At 38.8% G+C, this 20,828-nt stretch overlaps 1 protein-coding gene across 3 annotated transcripts; it reads left to right on the forward strand.

The window, feature by feature from the left end:
- Positions 1-1,699: 1,699 nt before the first annotated feature.
- LOC145490987 (CCR4-NOT transcription complex subunit 3-like) lies at positions 1,700-19,460 on the forward strand. Of its 3 annotated transcripts, none has more exons than XM_081470116.1 (22): positions 1,700-1,903; positions 1,994-2,061; positions 2,172-2,246; positions 2,381-2,470; positions 2,682-2,742; positions 6,195-6,262; positions 8,514-8,540; positions 9,147-9,215; positions 9,601-9,669; positions 10,754-10,798; positions 11,233-11,280; positions 11,687-11,753; positions 12,121-12,284; positions 14,079-14,241; positions 14,459-14,483; positions 14,852-15,153; positions 15,472-15,902; positions 16,601-16,718; positions 17,053-17,251; positions 17,749-17,881; positions 18,343-18,468; positions 19,022-19,460. In XM_081470116.1, exons 1-22 carry the CDS (start codon positions 1,879-1,881, stop codon positions 19,118-19,120), a joined length of 2,472 nt encoding a protein of 823 aa, XP_081326242.1. In that variant the 5' UTR covers positions 1,700-1,878; the 3' UTR covers positions 19,121-19,460. The 3 variants fall into 3 exon arrangements, with proteins under 3 accessions (XP_081326242.1, XP_081326243.1, XP_081326244.1); XM_081470117.1 differs by having other exon boundaries at positions 16,604-16,718; XM_081470118.1 differs by having other exon boundaries at positions 12,121-12,263.
- Positions 19,461-20,828: the final 1,368 nt, after the last annotated feature.

Genomic DNA, 20,828 nt, shown 5'->3' on the forward strand with positions numbered 1-20,828 from the left:
AAAAGGACCCTTTCATTGCCCTTGAACTTAAGGCACCCTAATTTCGAGGAATGCAACGTTTCCTTGCCCTATCCGACATTTGTACGTTTTTTTTTTTCAAGACAACCCTACTTAAATATATATTAGAAATATTTTTTTCCGTCATGATCAGTCGAAACCCAGGGTCGCTTCAATTTGGGGTGCTTTAAAACGTTTATACAGGGTGAGAACATGACCAAAGAGGCGAGAAGGTCGCCTATGCATGGATGTTTCCCATTTCCTTTATACATAGATGGAAAAAGATCACTTTCGCGACAGAGAAAAGAAAACAGGGAGGGGTTGAAATGCCGAGAACTTGTCGCAAATGTCGAGTCTTAAATTGAAGGTGTTTACTATTTGAATCCCGTGCGATGACCGTTAAGGTCACGTTTTTTTCTAACATCAGTGAACAAGCCAAAAGAGATGGGCCTGACAATTTACAATGCGGTACTCAGTTATTGTTTTCTCTTGAGGAAAGACTGAAGAGACGAGCAAATGGTAAAGAAATTTCTGACGTTCCAGTCTAAAGAGATAAAAAGAGGAGTTCCTCTGGAGATAGTCCGTAATTTCCGAGCTGATTTTCCGGGATGTTACTGTTTATTTGAAATTTCCGAATTTTTGAGCTAACTGAATGGCAAGCACCCCAGGGTTGGAGGAAAGCGAAGGGATCGAGTGGATGTCCAATCTTGACACTTGTTTTAAATGTCAATGACAAAGTCATGCCGTACGCTTTACTTCAGGGCGGGGTAGTAAGGTTGCAAAGCTAAGGCTGATAGGGAACCACGAGCCCGGGGGGGGGGTTACTCCCTTATCTGGGCTATATAGGTATGTGCGGCCCCAAAGGGTATGGTTTTCAGCCGTTTTGGTCATAAACAGGGTATCGATTTTAGCCGATTTTGGCCATTTTGGTCATAAATAAGGTATGGTTTTTGCACTCTAGGCTTGATATGGGTATGCTTTTAAGAAGTCACTTTTTCATTATTATCGAAAAGAAAATCAACAAAAACCCTTTACTAATTATAACGCAGGTCTGAAACAGGGTTTTGATTTCAGAGTCAGGTCATCAATAGGATTTCGAATTTTTGGTCAGGTCATTAATAGGGTAGGGAATATCGCAGATTTTGGTCATAAATAGGGTAAGGGTTTTGGGAAGCGGGCCGCACACCCCCACCCAATTTTCCTGGGAGTTCCCCCCCGGGGGGGGGACCACAGGAGACAACGATATCAACGTTAGTAGCAGTTTCAGTTCTTTCAAGTTGTCGTGAATGTCAACGGCAAAGTAAGATCCTTCGATTCATGACATGATCAAGGAGTAGGGTGGTTGCTTTAAATGTAGTGAGGTTTGCACTGCATAACTCGGGCGCAACCATGATGGCGCGAGTGAATTCATACAAAGTGTCAGGCGTCCTCACAACCAAACTGCACGTTAATGGTCTGGGAACAAGTTGGCGAGTTCAGGCTTGACTCGAACATAAAAGAACTCAAGATTGTGAAAAATATTTTCCTCCCAGTATCCGACGTTTATTAAAGCACAGTAACTGAATGCTTTTGTTTTGTTTGTTACCTCTTTTCACTGCTAAATGTCGTGATGTTTGTAAATTTAGGCCATATAATATTTGTACCTCAGGAAAACACACGATTGCGCATGACAACTCGATAGTGTGCTCATGCGCTTTTCTAAGAGTCATCCCATAGTATTTTTTATGGCGGGGTGAAAAGCATCATTTGCGACGATATTTCTTACTGTACGTGAATTAATTTCCGTCCATTTTCTCCATTATTGCGGAATTTCAACGCCGAATGTCTTAGCAGTTCTTCCAGCTACGAAATTATGCTTCTTAAGAGCGACGCAGCGAGGTAATGGCGGATAAACGGAAGCTTCAAGGTACGACGAGTGCATGGCTTTTATGTGATGTTTTTTTAGCTTGCATACTGTGTCGAACTTCCTTTTCTTATGCTACTTGTATAATGTCAGGTGAAATTGACCGTTGCCTAAAGAAAGTTCAAGAAGGCGTAGAAACATTTGAAGACATCTGGCAAAAGGTATTTGGCAAAGTTACAAGTCAAAAAGTTCCAACGCGATGCTATTCTGAGCACGTTGAGCTCACCCTTGGACAGTTTGTACCGTTCTAAATTGTGACGTATTCTTTCAGGTTCACAATGCGACAAACGCAAATCAAAAAGAGAAATATGAGGCAGATCTTAAGAAGGAGATCAAGAAACTACAGGTTTGTGTAAAACTTAGCTTTTATTATTGTTTTGCCGTCGTTGTATCATACAAACTCTGCCTACAAGTATCCTGTCCAGTTTCGATTCGTTTTGCCGCCAGTTTGAAATTTAAAGTTTTCCGGTACTTCCACAGCGATTGCGAGACCAGATTAAGACTTGGATGGCGTCCAACGATATCAAGGACAAAAGAACTCTCCAGGATAACAGAAAACTCATTGAGACGGTACACATCTCGTACATAGTTATTTCAAAATGGCGTCCAAGAGTGAAGGCGCCATTTTAATAATAATTTTAAATTGCTTTGCATTACTGAGGATTAACTTTGTGCATTGTGGAAGTTGTTTAATGATGTTGAGTGGGGAATTTTTTTGAATTAGCTTTCAAGGAAGTGGTTATATCTTTTATAATTTGGTTTTATTTTTGTACTTTTTTAGCAAATGGAAAGATTTAAAGTTGTTGAGAGAGAGACTAAAACAAAGGCATATTCTAAAGAAGGTATTCAATTGATTAACTTGTTGTTGTCATTCTAATATATAATCATGGTACACAATGTATATTAAAAGGCATACCATTAACCATCAAAGTATATTTCTTTCAAATATCGATTTTAAGGATTGTAGAGATGAGAAAGATTCACTTTAATTAACTTCACATGTTTACCATGTTGTTGAAGTTTTCTAAGAACAATGCAATCATTTTTCAATAAAGACAATATTACCTGAGGGAATGAGAAATATTGAAACTGTTAACGTATGTAATGGTGAACAGCTGCTGACTGCATCCCAGTTTTTGTGTTGATGTCATCAGGTCTGTAGTACATGTATAACTGGTCAGTATAAAATACAGACTGCAGACTGGATATAAAACATGGACTGAGGTGTAAAAGCCTGGACTACGGAATTGGTCTAAAACACAGACTTGGGTATAGAACTCGGGCCAAGCCTTATGGATTTGGGTATAAAACACAGACTACAGTATGCAGACAAAGTGTAAAACAATGAGGACCAAGTCTCTAAACAAATAATATTGTTTTACTTTGGCAAAAACTGAATTTGTAATGCAAAAGGTTGAATATTAGATCAGTCAAAAGTACTACTCCCAACATTGTTAATGTGAAATCGTAATCTTAATCTGGTTTCTTACAGCATCTGGCCAAATGACTGGCAGGAATAGCAGTGTTTTTTTCCTTTGTCTGTGTTTTATACCCAATAAGCAGACGATAGACCATATTTTGTACCCAAGGCAGTGTTTTTACCTTGGTCCATATTTTATACCCAGTCTGTAGTCTGCAGAGGAGGTGCGGTGGCCTCATGGTTAGTGCGCTCGTCTCCGGATCGAGCGGTCCGGGTTCGAGCTCTGGCCGGGGACATTGCGTTGTGTTCTTGGGCAAGACACTTTACTCTCTCAGTGCCTCTCTCCACCCAGGTGTATAAATGGGTACCGGCGAACGTAATGCTGGGGGTAACCCTACGATGGACTAGCATCCCATCCAGGGGGGAGTAGAAATGCTCTTAGTCGCTTCATGCTACAGAAACCGGGTTAAGCTCCGGCCTGATGGGCCACTTGGCTCGTATGCAGACTTTACCTTACCTGTAGTCTACAGTAACAAGGAGAAAAACGTTCCAATAAAAGGGACATTCATATTATTCTGGTTGCTTAATGTCTAAAATGGACGCACTGACATTATTTAAGATCCCTATGTCATGCTTCGGACTCCTTTTTGTAAAGATTTTTGTTAACTGAAACCCTTCCTTTCTCCCTGAGAGGTATAGAACAGTGTAATAACTCTGTGTTTTGTACGTGTGTATTCTGCTTAGGAAAATGTGATTCCCTATAAGGATGTAACCTTTCGGGTGATTAGTGACCAGTTCACACAGTCTGCATGTACCAAGTTGTATCCACCAGGATAGTAGAGATCATCGATTATTATTAAAAATTGATCAAAAACTGTAACCGACGCGGCAATCTATTATGCTTGATGCATAATCAATTATTACATAAAGATGAAAAATTATTGGGTGACAACTAAAAACATTAAAATGGATGTTTTTTCCTTTTCTGCAGACCAGTGTAACAGCAGATATAGTACATTTATTTGCCTTACATATGCTTTGCTAGGTTTGACTTGGCCGCTCTTTATATTTCACTCACACCTAATAAAATAGAGTGGAAGTTCTTTTTGCGAAAAAGGTGTCCGTAACTGGAACTGGCCGCTTATGAGAATAGTTCTCGTAAGTAGCCACTTGAGTTGTAAGGTGTATACATGGCCACTTATGGGAGCTTGCCGAGCTAACATTAAACATTGGGAATGTAATAAAGAACCCTGCTTTTAAACAATTTTTTTTGTTTTTAATAATGGTGATAACTGTATAAAGATAACTGCCGTACAATGGGATATACAGATTCTTACTCCAGTACTAACTTGAATACTTTGCGATGTACATGGGATTTCCTTTCGGATGTCAGCTTAGGGGAGCTTAAAACTTAAGGAAAAGTCTAGGTCGCAAGCCCTCAAAGTGTGAGCGGTCGCTTATGGGAATGGTCGCTTACAGGAATGTCTGCTTGTGGGAATGAATAAATACAGAGTTTGTATGGGAGTTCAAACAGGATTTTGTGAAGGCGGTCATATGTAGGGCTGTCTGCTTATGAGTGTCTGTTAAGAGAGCTTCCACTGCGCTTAGTTGATTAATCTTACAAATTGTGCTAAACGCTAAATAACAAGCTGATAAATTGCCTGTAAAGGTGTCTTTCACCTCAGTAACACTGCTTTGACAGATATTAGAAAACAAGGAGATCTTTTAGATCTTATAACTGCGCTTCTAAAATTTAACTGTTTTTGTAGCACTACAGTCGCAACGCAGTGCAGATTCCAAATATTCATTGATCACTGTAGACACCACATCACTTAATCAACACAAACTGTATTATTGCACCATCACTCATAGCCTTTGTGAAATCTTAAATTTAATAGTTTTTTCCATGAGTAAAGGGCTAGCAAAGTAGTCACACAAGTCACATAATTCAAGAATTACGTTATCCATGGCTAACTTTAGCAGGGTGGTTATTTCCCCACCAATGACGTAATCCTTGCATGTTCTGACACGTTCTTTGCTTGGCTTGCAAATATTTAATTTTCCTTCCGATCTCTGAACTCTCTTCAATTTCACAGCACAATCATCCACTTCTCTTGTCTAAAAATACAAAAAATACTCAGAAAACTAAAAAAGCTGTCACTCCTGGCGAAATAAACTTGCAAAGTAAACACAATCTTTTTACCACATAGTGCATTCCATGGCTGAGGTAATACCTTTTTTAGCATATTTGTTATTCCCTTCAAATCCAATGCTTCGATAAAACCAAAATAAAATATATTTTACATACAATAAAGAAAACAATATCCAAAACATTGTCCGTGTATTAATGTTTAAACAGCTTTTGGCGAATGAACATAACAGGTTGGGTGATTCAAAATTTGGCAGAGAGGAAGTTTGGGTCTGGTCATTGACAAAACGAAAAAAAAAAAATTAAACAACATTTAGGACAAGAACAGCGCTCGGCCCATGGCTGTGCGGTTAAAAATCCTGGCAAACTCTTTTTGACACAATATATAAATGTGGGATGTCAGCATTTGGTATTGTGGTGTTTAGGCTCCTCTCTCAGCTGGGCAGCACTGTGTTGTACATGTCAGACTTTGTGTGAGATCTGCAAGCATCTTTGAAATACATATAATTATGATTATAATTGATGAAGGATGGGTTGGGACAATCTGATTATTTCTGATGATTGATTACAAAATTTCGGCTAATTCTCAACACTTATACCATAAAAAGTTTAAAATTTGTTACAATTAAAGTCAAACAGTGGCATGTCTGTCTTTAGCACTTTTCTGGACATTTGAAGACACTTTTGACAATTACACATTATTTTGGATTTTGTTATGTACATAGGCCTTGGACTTGCAGCAAAGATAGACCCAGCAACAAAAGAGAGAGAAGAGGCAAGAATTTGGATGACGGTGAGTGTGGTCTCTTCATCTTAAAAGAATAGGTATTCTTCTATTGTGCAAGCGTAAGCATTGACTGTCCTTTTCTAGTATCACCAGTAATTTTAAGTACAGTTGTCATGTGCAGGACTGTCAATAAGCTTTTGAGTAGATACCCCTAATTGGGAAGTAAGTGATAGCCTACTGATCAAGCACATAAGGCGCATGCCTCCTTTTAAAATTCAGATGCTTGGAATTGCTGTTTTCAACGTTTTCTAGTCTGCCCAGTATTTGGGCCCAAAGAATAATCAAACCTATGACTATATTTATTGTGTTTTGTGTTTAACAATTATTGTTCTTTTATTCAAAATCTCAACAGTCTCAAACAAAAAGTTTTCTTTTTATAATTAAGTTTCTCTGCTCAATTGACTGACATTGAAAAAACTTACACTCTCAAGAAGTGGAAGTCTGGGATCCAGTTAAATTGTCCTAGGTGTTTCACAAACCTTCAATCTCCTGCTTCTTCACTCCTGTCTACTGCATCCACTGCACATGGGAAAGATTAACATGTTTAAAACTCTTGAAAGGTATCTTAGACTTGGACGTTTGAAATGGATATCTTGCAATGGTTTAGTGGCATCTTTTCATTATTTTGTTTCTCATCAAAATTAATGGTAAAGTGAGATGAAGGTAGACGGCTGAAGATTGGCCGGTAGCCGGTTGTTTCCTGCCAGCTACCGGCCATTAATGAGAGGCCTGCATTTTAGAATCTGTTCATCGTTGCCTGCTTAAAGTTTTCCCACTCAAGTGTCTGGTTTTCTGAAGCTTTGTCAAAGTCAGATTGTGAGTCAGTGCAATATGGTATCATTTGGCTACAACTCCCAATATCGTTCACTTTGTCTTTCCCATGCTAATCAGGGTAATTGTTATTTGAAATCAACTTTTTGCCCAGTTCTGCCATTCAACCAAACCACACAAGATTTTTTGGGTCTTTAATGTTGGGTTTACCATAAGTTCAGCTTACAGACAAACAGAGGTGACTCTAGTAGTGTTAAGTGTTAAGTGTCAAGTTCTGTAAAATGACAGCTTTACATGCAACCCTTTACATGTGATGCACACAAAAAATTTTACATGCACTTTTACACACACACACACTAATTACATGGGAATACTGTGTGTATTCTATTGATGGTTAAATCCCTTTTGGTTCTCATCCACATGAAGAACACGTGTTACATGCCAAGAAAGTTGGGCTTGCAGAAAATGTACAGGCTACATTGATACTTTTACATGTACAAAAAAAAAAAAAGAAAAATGCATGGCTTGAAGAATTTTACCTTTTGTAAATTAATGACACTTTCTGTGTTCTAAATATTTGTTATGTCTATAATGTTTTGCCTACAATATTAATGCCCGTATTACTTTCAAGGCATTTTGTGACAATCTAGTGTTGCAATCTAGTCCTACAGCCATATATAAACGTAAAAGAGTGAATAAATACGGTGGCTGAGTCAAGCTGGATCAATCAATGGCCTTATATCTTTCCAAATGACTGAGAAAGATATTTTCTAATTGCCTTTCTGGGTTCTCTTGTATCAAACTCTTCATTCAATCTACGTTGTCTTATCATTCACACTTTTGTGAAATATGTTGATGAAACCAGACAAGACTGCATGACTAAGATCTTGTGACCAACCACAGGGTTTCATATTTCACTTGCAGCATATGTTTACACTTTTGTGAAATTTGAGCATCTTTCATGACATATCTTGCAAATAAATTTTCTGTCAAAATATAAGGCACTTTCCCAAACTGGTAGGAAATAACAGCTTCATGGCCTACAGAAGTCAGATGGTTCCGATTTTCCCACTCTTTCTGAGACAACATACTCCAATACACGTGTGACACTGTGTGGTGGTTGTTTTGTATTTACATGTTGCTCGATTAAATTTTGGTGGTGAAGATGGAGGTGATAATGGCAAGGTGGTTATGTAGTGGAGGGGACTAAGTGTCCTTTTTTACAAAGAAGTCCAGAGACATTTTTTTCTTTGCACCTTCTTTGTGGCTGCTCTCATGCTCGCACTCTTGAGGACTCATCAAGGACTTTTTGTTTTTATTTCCTGGAGCCCAAAAGTCAAGATTAAAACTTCAGGTGTCTGCAGCTGTTAAAGGTGTAGACATAATATATTTCTTTTGCATCTGAGATAAGGAACTTAACTTAACTTCTCTATGATGAAATTGTTGACGATGATTTAAGTTCCCTGATTTTCTGTTCTTGTTGCAGGAAGTCCTAGATAGGTTACAAATAGAGGTAGGCCTTTTTTTGTTTTACTAGAGGCCTGGCACAAAGTTTGCCATACACAAGGGGACAACTCTGAGTGTGATTGGTTTTAGCATTTACAGAAGGTGTTTTACTTTGACTTGCCACAGGCGTGATTGGTTTTTCTTATTGGTTGTTACAAAAATTCTCTGGAATTCAGCCCTTTCAATAAGTGCTGGTGGCTTACCCAAAGCAAATCATAGTGATTTAAGAAAAATCAAGTTATAGTGAACACTTTGGGAAGTTTCTGAGTAATTTTAATGATTTGCAATTATCATTAAAAGACTAAGAGAAAAAAGAGTCTCTATACCAAAATAAGACCTTCCAAAATAGTTAGTTAAGTTTGCATTGTTTAATCATTTGAGACTTACCAGGATTAAGTTCATTTGTGGTTGTTATTCTTTAAGTGTTATGGTCCAGAAATAAGAGAGATATTTTCTGCATTAATTAGTGTGTGCATGGGAACATGACATAATTGAACTGATCTGTAATATAGACAGTAAAAATTCTATTTGTTTTATGTTATCTACTCAACCTTTTAGGTTATGTTAACATTTGTTTTAGATGTAGTATTCATTTATTTATTCTTAATCCTAGGTGGACCAAATAGAATCTGAAATAGAACAGGTCTATGCAGGATCACGGAAGAAGAAGCTTGATAGAGATGTAAGGCCTTTCTGTGAAAATGGTTTTGTACTACAAAGATTACTCCAAAAATGTGACATTGACACATGCAATTTGCATAGCAGATTATTGACTTGAATTTGAGCATGTTGTGGTGGATACCTTGCAATCAAATTCAAGACATTATATTCTTTCTGCATGGAGAATGCTCTTTGGAAATACCTTAAAATCACTGGATGGTAAAGAAACTGCTTTCATATGTATGTTTGGCAAAATAAAATAAGTTTTAGATATTGAGGATGTTGTGGACATACGTGCTTAGCATTTTATTTGTGTACACATGACTGCATATTAATTCAGAGCATTGGTTTGAATGAAAAAAAAAACATAAACACACAGAATGAACCATCTTCGTTCCCTTATTTAGAGACAAGATAAAGTGGATGAATTACAAGATTGGGCAATGAGACATCGGCATCATAACCAGCAATGGGAGGTAATAAATATATGTATTTATCGTTTTCTGTCCAACATATTGAGTTGTAATATGAGCTACATGTACAAAACCTCGAGTGTTAACAGAATGATTATTACTAGTCATAGTGAGACAAATGGTTAGCATTTGTGGCTTTTAATCAAGCAGTTTACAGTTTAGTCCTAGGGAATTTCCTTGTGTTATGTGCATAGGCAACTCTCTCACACCCATTTACACACCTTGGGTAGAGAGAGGCACCAGGCTAATAGCTGGAGAAATTTAACCATGTCAGCATTGTGGTTGGCAACTATCTCTAGCTACATGTACATTTGTGTGTAAGCACAAGCTTGGAATGGAATATAGGGTTGCTACATTCCATTTGAAGGTATTTGGGGTGTTTTGTAATATATAACTTAGTATTATGACCATTCCAGGGCTCAAAAAAAGTACCGTCCGGTTGTCTGGGATGGGTGGGGGCAAGTAACTTTTCATTGTCACTTGCCCAATGGGCAAAGGCTCAAGCAAGTTGTCTGCCAATGAAAACTCAGACTTGCTCAGGGCAAGCAAAATTTGAGAGCTTCATGTCCAAAGGACAAGCTGGAATACACCATTTTCCTAATGTTAGCTCCAGTCCCTTGTGGGGGCAAAATTTTATCTATTTAATGTATTAATGAGGCCATTTTTGGCGGAGTGATCACTTCTTGCCCCCACAAGGGAATGGAACTAGGGAATATTTGCATTAGCAAAATGGCCTATTCACATTTTTTTCAAGCTCTGCTAATGGTTAGGTTGTTGGACTCCCTTAGCAAACTGTTATGAGTGCTGGCTAGGGTCATTGTGCTGTGTTCTAGGAAGAGCCACTTTCCTCTCACACCCAGAATATAAATAGGTACTGGCAACATTTTGAGGTAACTAAATCAAAGCATTGGAAGGTTCTTGTGATGGACTGGCATCTCATCCAGGGGAAGTAGTATTAGTTCTATTTGCTTCATATGTTTACTTCTGAAACCAGAATAAGCCTCCAGCAGTGCGAGTCACTTGGGTGTTTAAACAGCCTTTTCCTGTGTATCCAATGATTGTTAATGTGTGTGTTCGCCTTTTTCAGATGATCCTTAGAATGCTGGACAATTGTACAATACAGCCTGATGAGGTATGTTTTTTGTTTGTTGATTTGTTTGTTTACAGCTTGCATCACACACCATCATGTCTTTTGAACTTTAATAGGTAGGTTTATTTATATGTAGGTTGTTTTAGAAATCTCTCATCTATAAAGATTGTGCAAAATTCAGTCTGTTTCACACACTTTCAGTTTCTAATTGATAGCTTGTAGATGATCATGCTATGTCAAATCCATATTTCCTCCTGTAGTTTAAATTGCTTTCTTGTCAGTAATGGGAGGAAGCGTAAATAATAATCATTGCAAAACGTGGGATTTGTATGTTGCCAGATTTTTGCTTGCTAAAACCCAGGTTCAACTGCGTGCATTGTTGATTTAGCTACTTGTATAAGGCTATTCCTCTTTCTGGTGCTTCACTTGTAGCTATATTCATGCTTGTTAGATTTATACTTTCTTTTTCTTTGCAGATTAAGAAATTACAAGAAGATATGGATTATTATTTGGACTGTTACAAGGTAATGAGATTGTAGAGAAAGATATATCATCTACCAAATTTACCAGAGGTTGCAGAAGTTTGGTTAGGTAACAAACATCCTTTTTAACTCCCCTACCAGTTGTCTAGAATATTTTTTCCTTGTTGACATCAGGAGTGGAGTGCAAAATTTGATTTTTGTGAATTCCTGCCTGTAAATGTTCATTTTGTGAAAAATACCTGTTGTTATTTTTTGTTTCTCTGTGGTATTAATGTTTGCTGTTTTAGATTTCTTTGAATTACAAGCATTTTTTTTATGTGTTAAGGTGTTAAAAATATGGTGTGTATTTTAATTTTGAACTTTTTGGGGCCCTGCTATAGAGGGTGCCATATGTTGCCAGTGCTACATTTAGATATATTATCAATGAAATATTATGATTTTTCTTCAGGAACCTGACTTCCAAGAAAACGAGTTCATGTATGATGACTTTGACCTTGAAGAAAATATTGCATCCTGTAAGTGTCATGAGATTTTAGACTAATATGGGTGTGTCCTTTCAATAGGAACATCAGTTGTTTTCTCAGTGGCTGCTGTTAGCATTACAATTTGTGTTTAGACTCTGATTATTATAGTGTAGTTGTGCTGAAAATGTTAACTTTCATAATTCTGAAACAAATCGAAGTGAACTCATTTCAAATATTGAGGGCTAGGTAGGTTGACCCTTTATTGTAAAGCAGGTATTTAAAGATATAACTAGCATGTTATCAGAAACGATCATGGGTTCGAAAGGATGTAAGGTGACAGTAGATGCTAAGTTTAACATTCAAATCCTGACAGGATATATAGTTTATTGACTACATGTACCTACTTTATCCTCTACAGTAAACACACTGGCAACTTCCCCTACAGATGATGATGATGTTATTCTTAATCATGTTCCTTTGTCGCCAAGCTCTACGATACCTCCAAACTCTCCTGGCACACCAACCTCACCTGGAACACCGATAACACCTGTAACACCTGGAGTGGGTACCAAAATCAATTTGGTAATAGCTTTTCAAGTGTTGTATTAAGAGTAGACAAAGAAATGCAGTGTCCACACGGATGTTACTTACTTACACATGACAAGTGTGTTATGTGACCAGGCTTTTAGCCAGAATTTGAAAAGTGGCTGTCCAAAATGTGCTATAGGGCCTGCTCAAATGAGCAATTGAAAAGGCAACATGAAAAAAAAAAAATTTTCTTTAGAAAGTGGCGATCCACAGGAGAGTCTGGAAACCCATCTGGCTAAAAGCCTGTACGTGACTCAGTCACTTCCTGGAGAGAGATTTTGTCTCTCGTTTGAAAAAATTCAAGATGACAGAATTTCTGCCCTCGCAGTTAGGCTGACAGAGCTCAACACTAATGGTAGCCAACTAGCCACAGACTAGTAGAAATTTAGTTTTGGCTAGTAGGTTTTCAATTTCCACCAGCCACTTTGGCTAGTAAACAAAATGAAATTGTCTGAACTAGTTTCTGTCTTTCTCAAGGAAAACAAACCCTTTTCTCGGAAACAAGGTCAGAATTTCATTGTGTATGTACATGTACCATGTTACCACGCACGTTGTTCAGCACATATGCAAATTTTAAGTTTGTTTAGTTTTGGCTGTGTGGTATGTAAATGGGTAACTGAACATGTTACTATGCTGAAAAGAAATATTTGACAAACAAGACATCATTTTCTGAAAGAACACGTCAATGTTCTTTATCGTTATGAAATTAGTAGAACAAAACACAAGCTTCCTGATAAAATCATGCGTAAAATTGTGTGGAATTGTTAAGGGATAAAACATTTCATTTATGGAGTGACAATACATGGGTGATTTGTCATTGTGTGTGTACTTACAAACTTACCACTGCAGAAATAATTAGATGAGAAAGATTCATTTGTTTTGACATTTAAATCAGCTATTTTTAGCAGTCGAATTTCACCAATGACAGTTTGGAGTATTGTTCAAACAGTTGTTTTGCTTTTGAAACATTTTTACGGTGCCTGTCAGTCTGTGAAGAAGTCATGGCCAGTTAATTTTGCAAATTTCACGTTTTAAAAAAATTGCAAATTTAAAGTGGCTCAGTTAAGACTTTTTTTTAATCTACTAGAAAAATCATTTTTCAGTTGCTTTGGTCTCAAGATCAACTTCTTCAATCAGCCTCAAACAACATGTTGGTTTCAAAAGGTTGACTCGGTTGAGGCTTCAACATAGTTCACTTTTTTCAATTGCCATGGTTTGAAATAGTTGATCAATACCACAATTCTTCAACCAGAACCCTTTCAACCTCAAAACAGTTTTTCCTAACAGAGCACACAAAATCTCAATCAGTAATACAGGGTGCTCATTAATTTAGTGAGTAGAAGGCTTATTTCATGGAGTAGATGGCTGACACTGATTCAAGAGGTACGGGGGCATGTTTCCCCCCAAAATTTTGAAATGAGAAGATGTGAAATGCTATTTTACGCTTTGTGAAGGAGATACTTCCTAATAAAATTTTGAGAAAGGTCAAAACGTCAAGAATATTGACGGATTAGAAAGGCTTTTTCAATTTTTATCCTACAGCGCTAGCGTAGTTAAAAATGTACACCACACCCGGACCCCATGCCCAAAGAGTAGGTGGCTCAGAAATGCAAGTAGCCAGTTTTTTTAGGCAGCAGCTGGCTTTTATTGAGAACCCTGATTAGTAATAGTGTACCAATGGGACACTTACCCAAATCAACTAAAAAACAGTTACACCCAAGTGTAGGTGTATGTATAATAAGGGAAACAACTGCCAGGATGAACATGGATGTTATTCTTATCCTGCAGAGCTCACCAAGAAAAAACTCCAAGAATGGTTCTTCTCAAGGGAATAGCCTGCCAAGCAATTCACCCCCTCGAACACCAACCTTCAAGACTAACAGCTTTAGCCAGCCGTCAGTCACACAGACTTCACCAGCAAGCATATCAAGTCCAATTATCATTAAAGCTAGTAAGCTTAAATTTACAAAGTCATTCAACTATAGTCATTGCTTGATTTTTTTAGGAGTTTTAGTCTGTGATCACACTTGGTTTTTAAAATGGGAAATGCAAAACAGAATTTGTTGGAATCAGTCCCTCTCCAACATGGTGGATTGTAACAACTTCTGTAAAAGAAAGTTAGAAAGAACTGCTTTTTAATCTGATCATTTTCTCTTATTGTCTTTTAGGTAATACACCAGCAAAAGTAGTTAAGTGAGTATCTTTCCCCTCTAATGTAAACATTCTTAAATATAAAAGTCTGTTCCATTATCAGGGGTTTAGTTAATGTTTTCAGCAGGAGTGCAACTGGTTTTTGCTGTTGGGCAAAACTATTTCAACTGAACTTTTAATGTAAGAAAAAGTTGAAATCCTCTAGATGGTCAAAACAGGTGGTCAAAGTCGTCCTCACAACTGGTCAATTTGCACTGTGCTTGGCCTTTAATAAAAACCCCTGCATTATTTTTGTTTATTTTTGTTGTCAGTGGTTAGGTATTTACTTTGTGTGCTATACTAGAGTCACTACTTTATATTCTCCCTTAAAGGGCATCAAGATCGTCATTTTATTTTGTTATTTATTGCAGTTCACTGACTCATGCTAATGCCTTCGAGAATCATGAGTCCAGTAATGGAGAGGAGCCGTTACTCAAGACACCACCTCCGAGCACACCTCCTCCTCCTCCCGTGTTAGGATATGCTGTGGCTGCTGCTGCACAGCAGAATCATGTTGATAGTGTACCGGATTCTCCCCCGGCCTCAGCAGTGTCATCAAGACTGGTCAATCATGTGTCATCAGCACCAACAACGATGCCCAGCAGTATATCACGGCCCAGTTCATTGGCAGGAAATGGCACAGAACAGTCCATGCAGAGTAACCACTTCCCTGGTAATTGCTTTATTGTTACAAGGTCGGACATGGTTATGATAGGTCAGGAAACCCTCAGTGTACTGCTCTATGTGATCAGAATGTCATAATATCAGAATATATAAGTTGTCAGTCAAAGTCAGGGAATTTTATGCTTACTCTGGGTGGTGATAATGAACGTTACTGAGTAAATTCATGGCCAAGGAATTTTTTTCTGCAAAAGAAAGAAAAGCAAGTTTAAAGCAGGAGCTAGTAACTGTTAAAACTTTGGAGAATAGTCTTACCTGCTTAAGTTTCTATTTATAATTTACTGATGTTGATTCACTTTCCATCATACAGAAACAGAAAGCATTGCATCAAGCATCTCTGACTTTGTTTCATCCATTGCATCTCTGTCCATTACCACTCCACCGACGATATCAACAGCAACGCCACCTTCACAACCTAACCCATTACCACAACCATCACCTGTTCTTAGTTCTGTCCTTGGGATCAAGCCTTCGACGTCTACAGTGTCACCGGCTCCTGTGCAATCTGTGTCGACAAGCCTAACATCTACCCTTCCTCCAAGCTCTGTCCCTTCTTCTGTCCAAACATCGGATCTTGGTGGGTTTAACTTGTCCATGGCTGCACCTCTGGTGTCAAATGCCAGTTCAGTGTTATCCAATCCTACTATGTCATTAGGAGGAGAGGCTTTGGTGACATCGTCTAATCCACCTGCACCAATTTTGAGTGGGTCTCATCTCATTTCAAACTCAGGACCAAGTCAGGTATCTTATAGTTGTGATTTTGAAAAGACAAAAGTGTTTTTATCTCTATTACCCTTAATGGTGTCTTCCAATTTCTTGTGGTTATTATTGCAACTCGCAGCTCTGTTAGAAGGTGTCTGCCTTGTGACCCTTTGCAATACTATTAAGTCAAAATGTTTGAAATTCTTTTTGTTCCTAGCCTGTTGAGAATACTTGAGATATAGGGAAAAAAACCTGAAATTGTAGAACGGTGTTTCTCAGTGCAGTTTGTCTTCGTCATTTCAGTATTTTGGGGGTAAAAATTAGCACAGTTGAGTAGTTAAAACATTGCCGTGAGTAATATCTCATGGCCAGTCAATATTCTTTGTCACTTGCCTTGAACTTCTAAGTTTGCAGATGAATTGAAAAGGTTTTTTGGACCAGCAAACAAGTGCAACCCAGAAAACCTAATTTCGTAGCACAGAAATATTTTTTTGCCTCTGATTCAATTCTTGCACTTTTATCACTAGCCGGGTATACGTCTGAGTGATAACTTTGAATTCAGCCTATTGACCACAATACTGTAAATGGCCAACTTGTCTTGGCAGTTCTATTTTCTTGCTATAACTTCGTTTTACCTTCACAGTGGCTTATTTAAACTTACTTCAGTTAATCTATCATTTCAATTCTTCGTGAGTAGCAATGTTAATCATATGGGTTTTCCCCCTTTAAATTTGCAGCAGCCTTCAACTTCCAATACATTCTCATCGTTGAAGTCCATGGCAGCACAGGCGGTGGCTACAGCAGGTTTGAACAATCCTGTCTCAACACCAACAGACTACAGCACAGAAAGTAGAGGTAAAGGTGATTCTTTTTTTGTCATGTGAAAAGTTGTTAGGTCTTGTTGGCTGGCAGTGGCTTCATCACTTATTCAATTATTCAAGCCACAAAGTTAGACATTCAAAAAGTGTTATATTTGTCACATCGCGAAAGTAAAGAATGGAAATTTGAATCTAAGAAGTTGTAAATTACTCCTGGATAACTGTCGCAAAATATGAATCCACAACTGGTGGATGGTTGGTTTATAATTTTGATTATTTGTTACCCTCGCCAGATTAAGTTCCTCCTTGTCAGGTTTTAATCCTAGCGTTTCCCCTCTCTAGATTTAAAGCTTTCATTTTTCTGTCCTCAGGTTTATTTGATTCAAGCAGCAGCCAAACAACAGATGAGAGCAAGGCTTTACAAGAGACGAACACAGCGCACCTCCAGCCCCTACTGGGTGTGGCTCCCTTAGGTCCTGTGCCCCTGAACAAGGAGAGATGTTACCAGCTGGCCATGCTAGAGGCTGCTTACCATCATTTACCGCTTCCGGCGGACTCTGAGAAAGTCAGGTATGCTACCTACTACTTCCTTAGGTCTTACAGTGTTACTTTATGTACATGTACTCTTTGCCCTGGCTATTAAGGTGGATTGTAAATTGTGCAAGCCTGTAAACACTCCCTAGCTGAGTGCGGTCTGGGAACTAGATCTCGCAGGACGCTTTTTTCGTTGGGTTTTTAAGTTTCTACCCTACTAGCGAGCCTGTGTACAGGCTCACTAGTAGTGCTTATGGTCACTAGTAACTGTGACCATTTAAGTTAACCCCAATGAGCAGAACTTTCAATTGATCTTACCCTAGACTGATCTCGATTCTCGAGGTACCGTATTCATAGTAAGGTTGTTGAGTTTGGTGCTACACTAGAAAGTGACTTCTCCCCAGTTCTCTTAGGCGAACATTGTAAGAAATGAGTGAAGGCGAGAGATCCGGTGCTGGTGACGTTTAGTATAAGCATTCAACAGTGATCAAAGCAGGTTCAGGTTTGCTTACCTTTTATTTCTGTGTCAACAGACCTTGTTTACCTCGTAATCCTTACCCTACACCGGCGCATCACCATCAACATCCTCCACAACACGTAGACTCGATAGAATTCTTTCAAAGATTGTCCACAGAGACGTTATTCTTTATTTTCTATTACCAAGAGGTGAGTTAGTACCTGGATTTCAGTTATAACGATTTAATAACTTCTCTCGTACGGTTGTTGCTTTCGGCAAAATTTCACAATAATTATGATATGGCAAGCCTGCCAGCCCCTTTCCTCTCCCCCCCCCCCCCCCTTGCCTGCTTTTCCCTTTCTACCTCCCTGCTTCCATCCCCGTGCCCCCTCGCTCTCTCCTCTGTTTTACGTCTACACAAGCTAGGTAGGGGTTTACTCTGAAATCAGTTTTGGTCTGCTTTCTTTGAGACAATCCCCCCGTTTTGTGAAAAGTCCGTAGGTTGATCAATGTCTCAATTCCCCTTTTATGAAATGATGTTTAGTGGAAAACGTAGCGACCAAGGGATTTTATTTATCAAGTTGTCTTGATTTACTGCTAGATGATCACAACTCACATTATAAAGAATGTATGGCAGCCGGTGTAAGTAGATCTGTTATAAATGTTTCAGGGAACAAGAGCGCAGTACTTAGCAGCAAAGGCTTTGAAAAAGCAATCCTGGAGATTCCACACCAAGTACATGATGTGGTTTCAAAGACACGAGGAACCGAAGGCTATCACGGACGAATACGAACAAGTAAGTGTGGTCATGAAGGGTGACGTGCGAGCCCTAACTTGCCATGATTGTAAATTTTGCCCCCTCCTGGTCTCCCCTCATGGTTCTACCCGTGGTGGATTTTTTTTTTTGCTCAAACAAGCTTCTTGCACGACAAGAGGAAACGTAATGTTCGACACTAAGGTCCCGTCCTCATTACTCTGGAAGAATTTGAAAAGCAGCTTTATTTTTACAGTTAGGCCTACCGTCCACACTAATTCCTCATGAAAACGGAGCTCATCAAACCGAAGGAATTTGGAAACGCTGGCTTTGCATTTTAGTGTGGACGGAAAACGTTTTGAAAATGAAGCTATTCGAAAACGATGACATCGCGACAATCAGGTGATTTCCCTGCCAGAGGTTTCCTCAAACCCAACTCCAAAATGACCGCTGATTCTTGCGTGTTCAAATTCTCCGGCATAGCGTGGACGGAAAACATTTGATGCGTTTTCAGAGTGAAAACACCGTTTTCAAATTTCTCCGGCGTAGTGTGGACAGGGCCTTACTTCTCTCTCTCTCTCTCTCTTTTTTTCAGGGCACCTACATCTATTTCGACTATGAAAAATGGGGTCAAAGGAAAAAGGAAGGCTTCACTTTTGAGTATAGATACTTGGAAGACAAGGAACTCCCTTAGAAGAACTTAGGAACGGTCAATAACCAGGCATGGTCTAAATCGCGGGGCACTGACAAAGCTCACGGAATAGCACGAGCAAAAGAACCATGAATAGCACGTGGCACGTGAGCCTCGTGCTATAGCGGCACGTGAAGAAGACAGGAAAGAGAACATTGACACGCTTGACTCGTGCAGATTTTTTTACCGGCTGTGTCCACGTTGGGTTAGTTTGAAGAGAATGACGCAGCTGATCTTGACGGCTTCGTCTGACCTCGTCTGTTTTATGAACACTGGCTTGTTTATAATTGTAAATATGAATGCTAGCTCTAACAATTCCGTTCATTAAAAAATTGAAGCATACACCACGGCTGTTGTTGATTTGTGGCAAGTGTGACTGCACAAAACCTGTCAAGCAGAAGTTCCCTTGCCAGGTCTGGTTATTAAAAGGACGCAGGGTCATTTGCGTCGCGGGTTTTGCTAGGTCACTGCCTTCTCTTTTCCCCCTCTGTGAAATAAGGTTTACATATACCCCCGAGGGGGGCAGGGGACTCCCTAACAAAAAAATATTTGAATGAAAATTTGAATGAAACCCCTAAAGGAGATTAATCTGGGCGTATCTCGAGCTATATTTGAGCTCTGAAGGTAAAGGCAACTAAAATGCATTTTGTTGTATGTATCCACCAAGTACCGGACTCGTTGCCTGATTTAAAGCCGAAAAGGACTAGGTACGAGTCTGTAAATTATGGGATTAGCAACTATTGATCCACATAGTCAGAAAGAGCACACCGAGATTCACAAAATCCCCAAGTTTAGTGTTAATCAGGCTAGTTTTGACTGAGATACAGCCATTTAAAAACGCCAAAATTACACAAATATTTGGTCATCCGGACAGCGTCCGAATGGCCATACATTTTTTTGTAAATTTTGATGTTTTCAAATGGTTGTACCTTGCTTACTATTGGGTCTATTTGCACCAAACTTGGGGATCTTGTAAAGCTTGTTGTGCATTTTATGACTGGATCAATAGCTGCTAATCCCATAATTTGTAGACTCGTACCTAGTCCTTTTTCGGCTTGAAATCGGGCAATGGTGATGAGTCTGAGGTCATGTTCATAGGTCTTTAGTGAGTCCCAAGACTCACCACAGCTTGTTTCTAGATGGATCACTGTTCCAAGCGAAGCGAGTCTAGAGGCCGAGAGTGCAAGGTTAACGGTCAAGTTTTTTTGATGCCTTTTTTAGATGCTTTTGCATTTTTCTTAAGTACTAAACCTAAAACGTAAAAAGACACAACACGTTCGCACAAAAAATGTGATTTTAGACGGGACTGATTGCCGTCAAAATAATTAAAAATTGCGAAGTTGAGTAGCGGAGGGTGTTGAAGATAGAACAGGATTAAGAATTCTTTCTGTAGATGTGAATGTCCGTTACCAGCCGTTGGTAGATCTTTCATGGCAATTCATTTATGTAAAGCGCAAGTCAGATTGTGAGGTACACGAGAGTTTTGTAAATTAAGGAAAAAGAAATTTATAAACAAACAGGGTTTGCTTAAATGTATTGCACTTATATGTTGTACGTCCCCAGTAACACAATGGGGGCACGCCCACTGCGTTATTTTCGAACTACATCGACCCTTACCTGTACCCCCTGGTAAAAAAAAAGTTTTAACTTATTTTTAAAAAATGATCCCCGGCCTCCTATTATGAGCTATTATATGCGTCCAATTGAAAGG

Source organism: Orbicella franksi, chromosome 6, assembly GCF_964199315.1.
Source record: "Orbicella franksi chromosome 6, jaOrbFran1.1, whole genome shotgun sequence".
Lineage (NCBI taxonomy): Eukaryota > Metazoa > Cnidaria > Anthozoa > Scleractinia > Merulinidae > Orbicella > Orbicella franksi.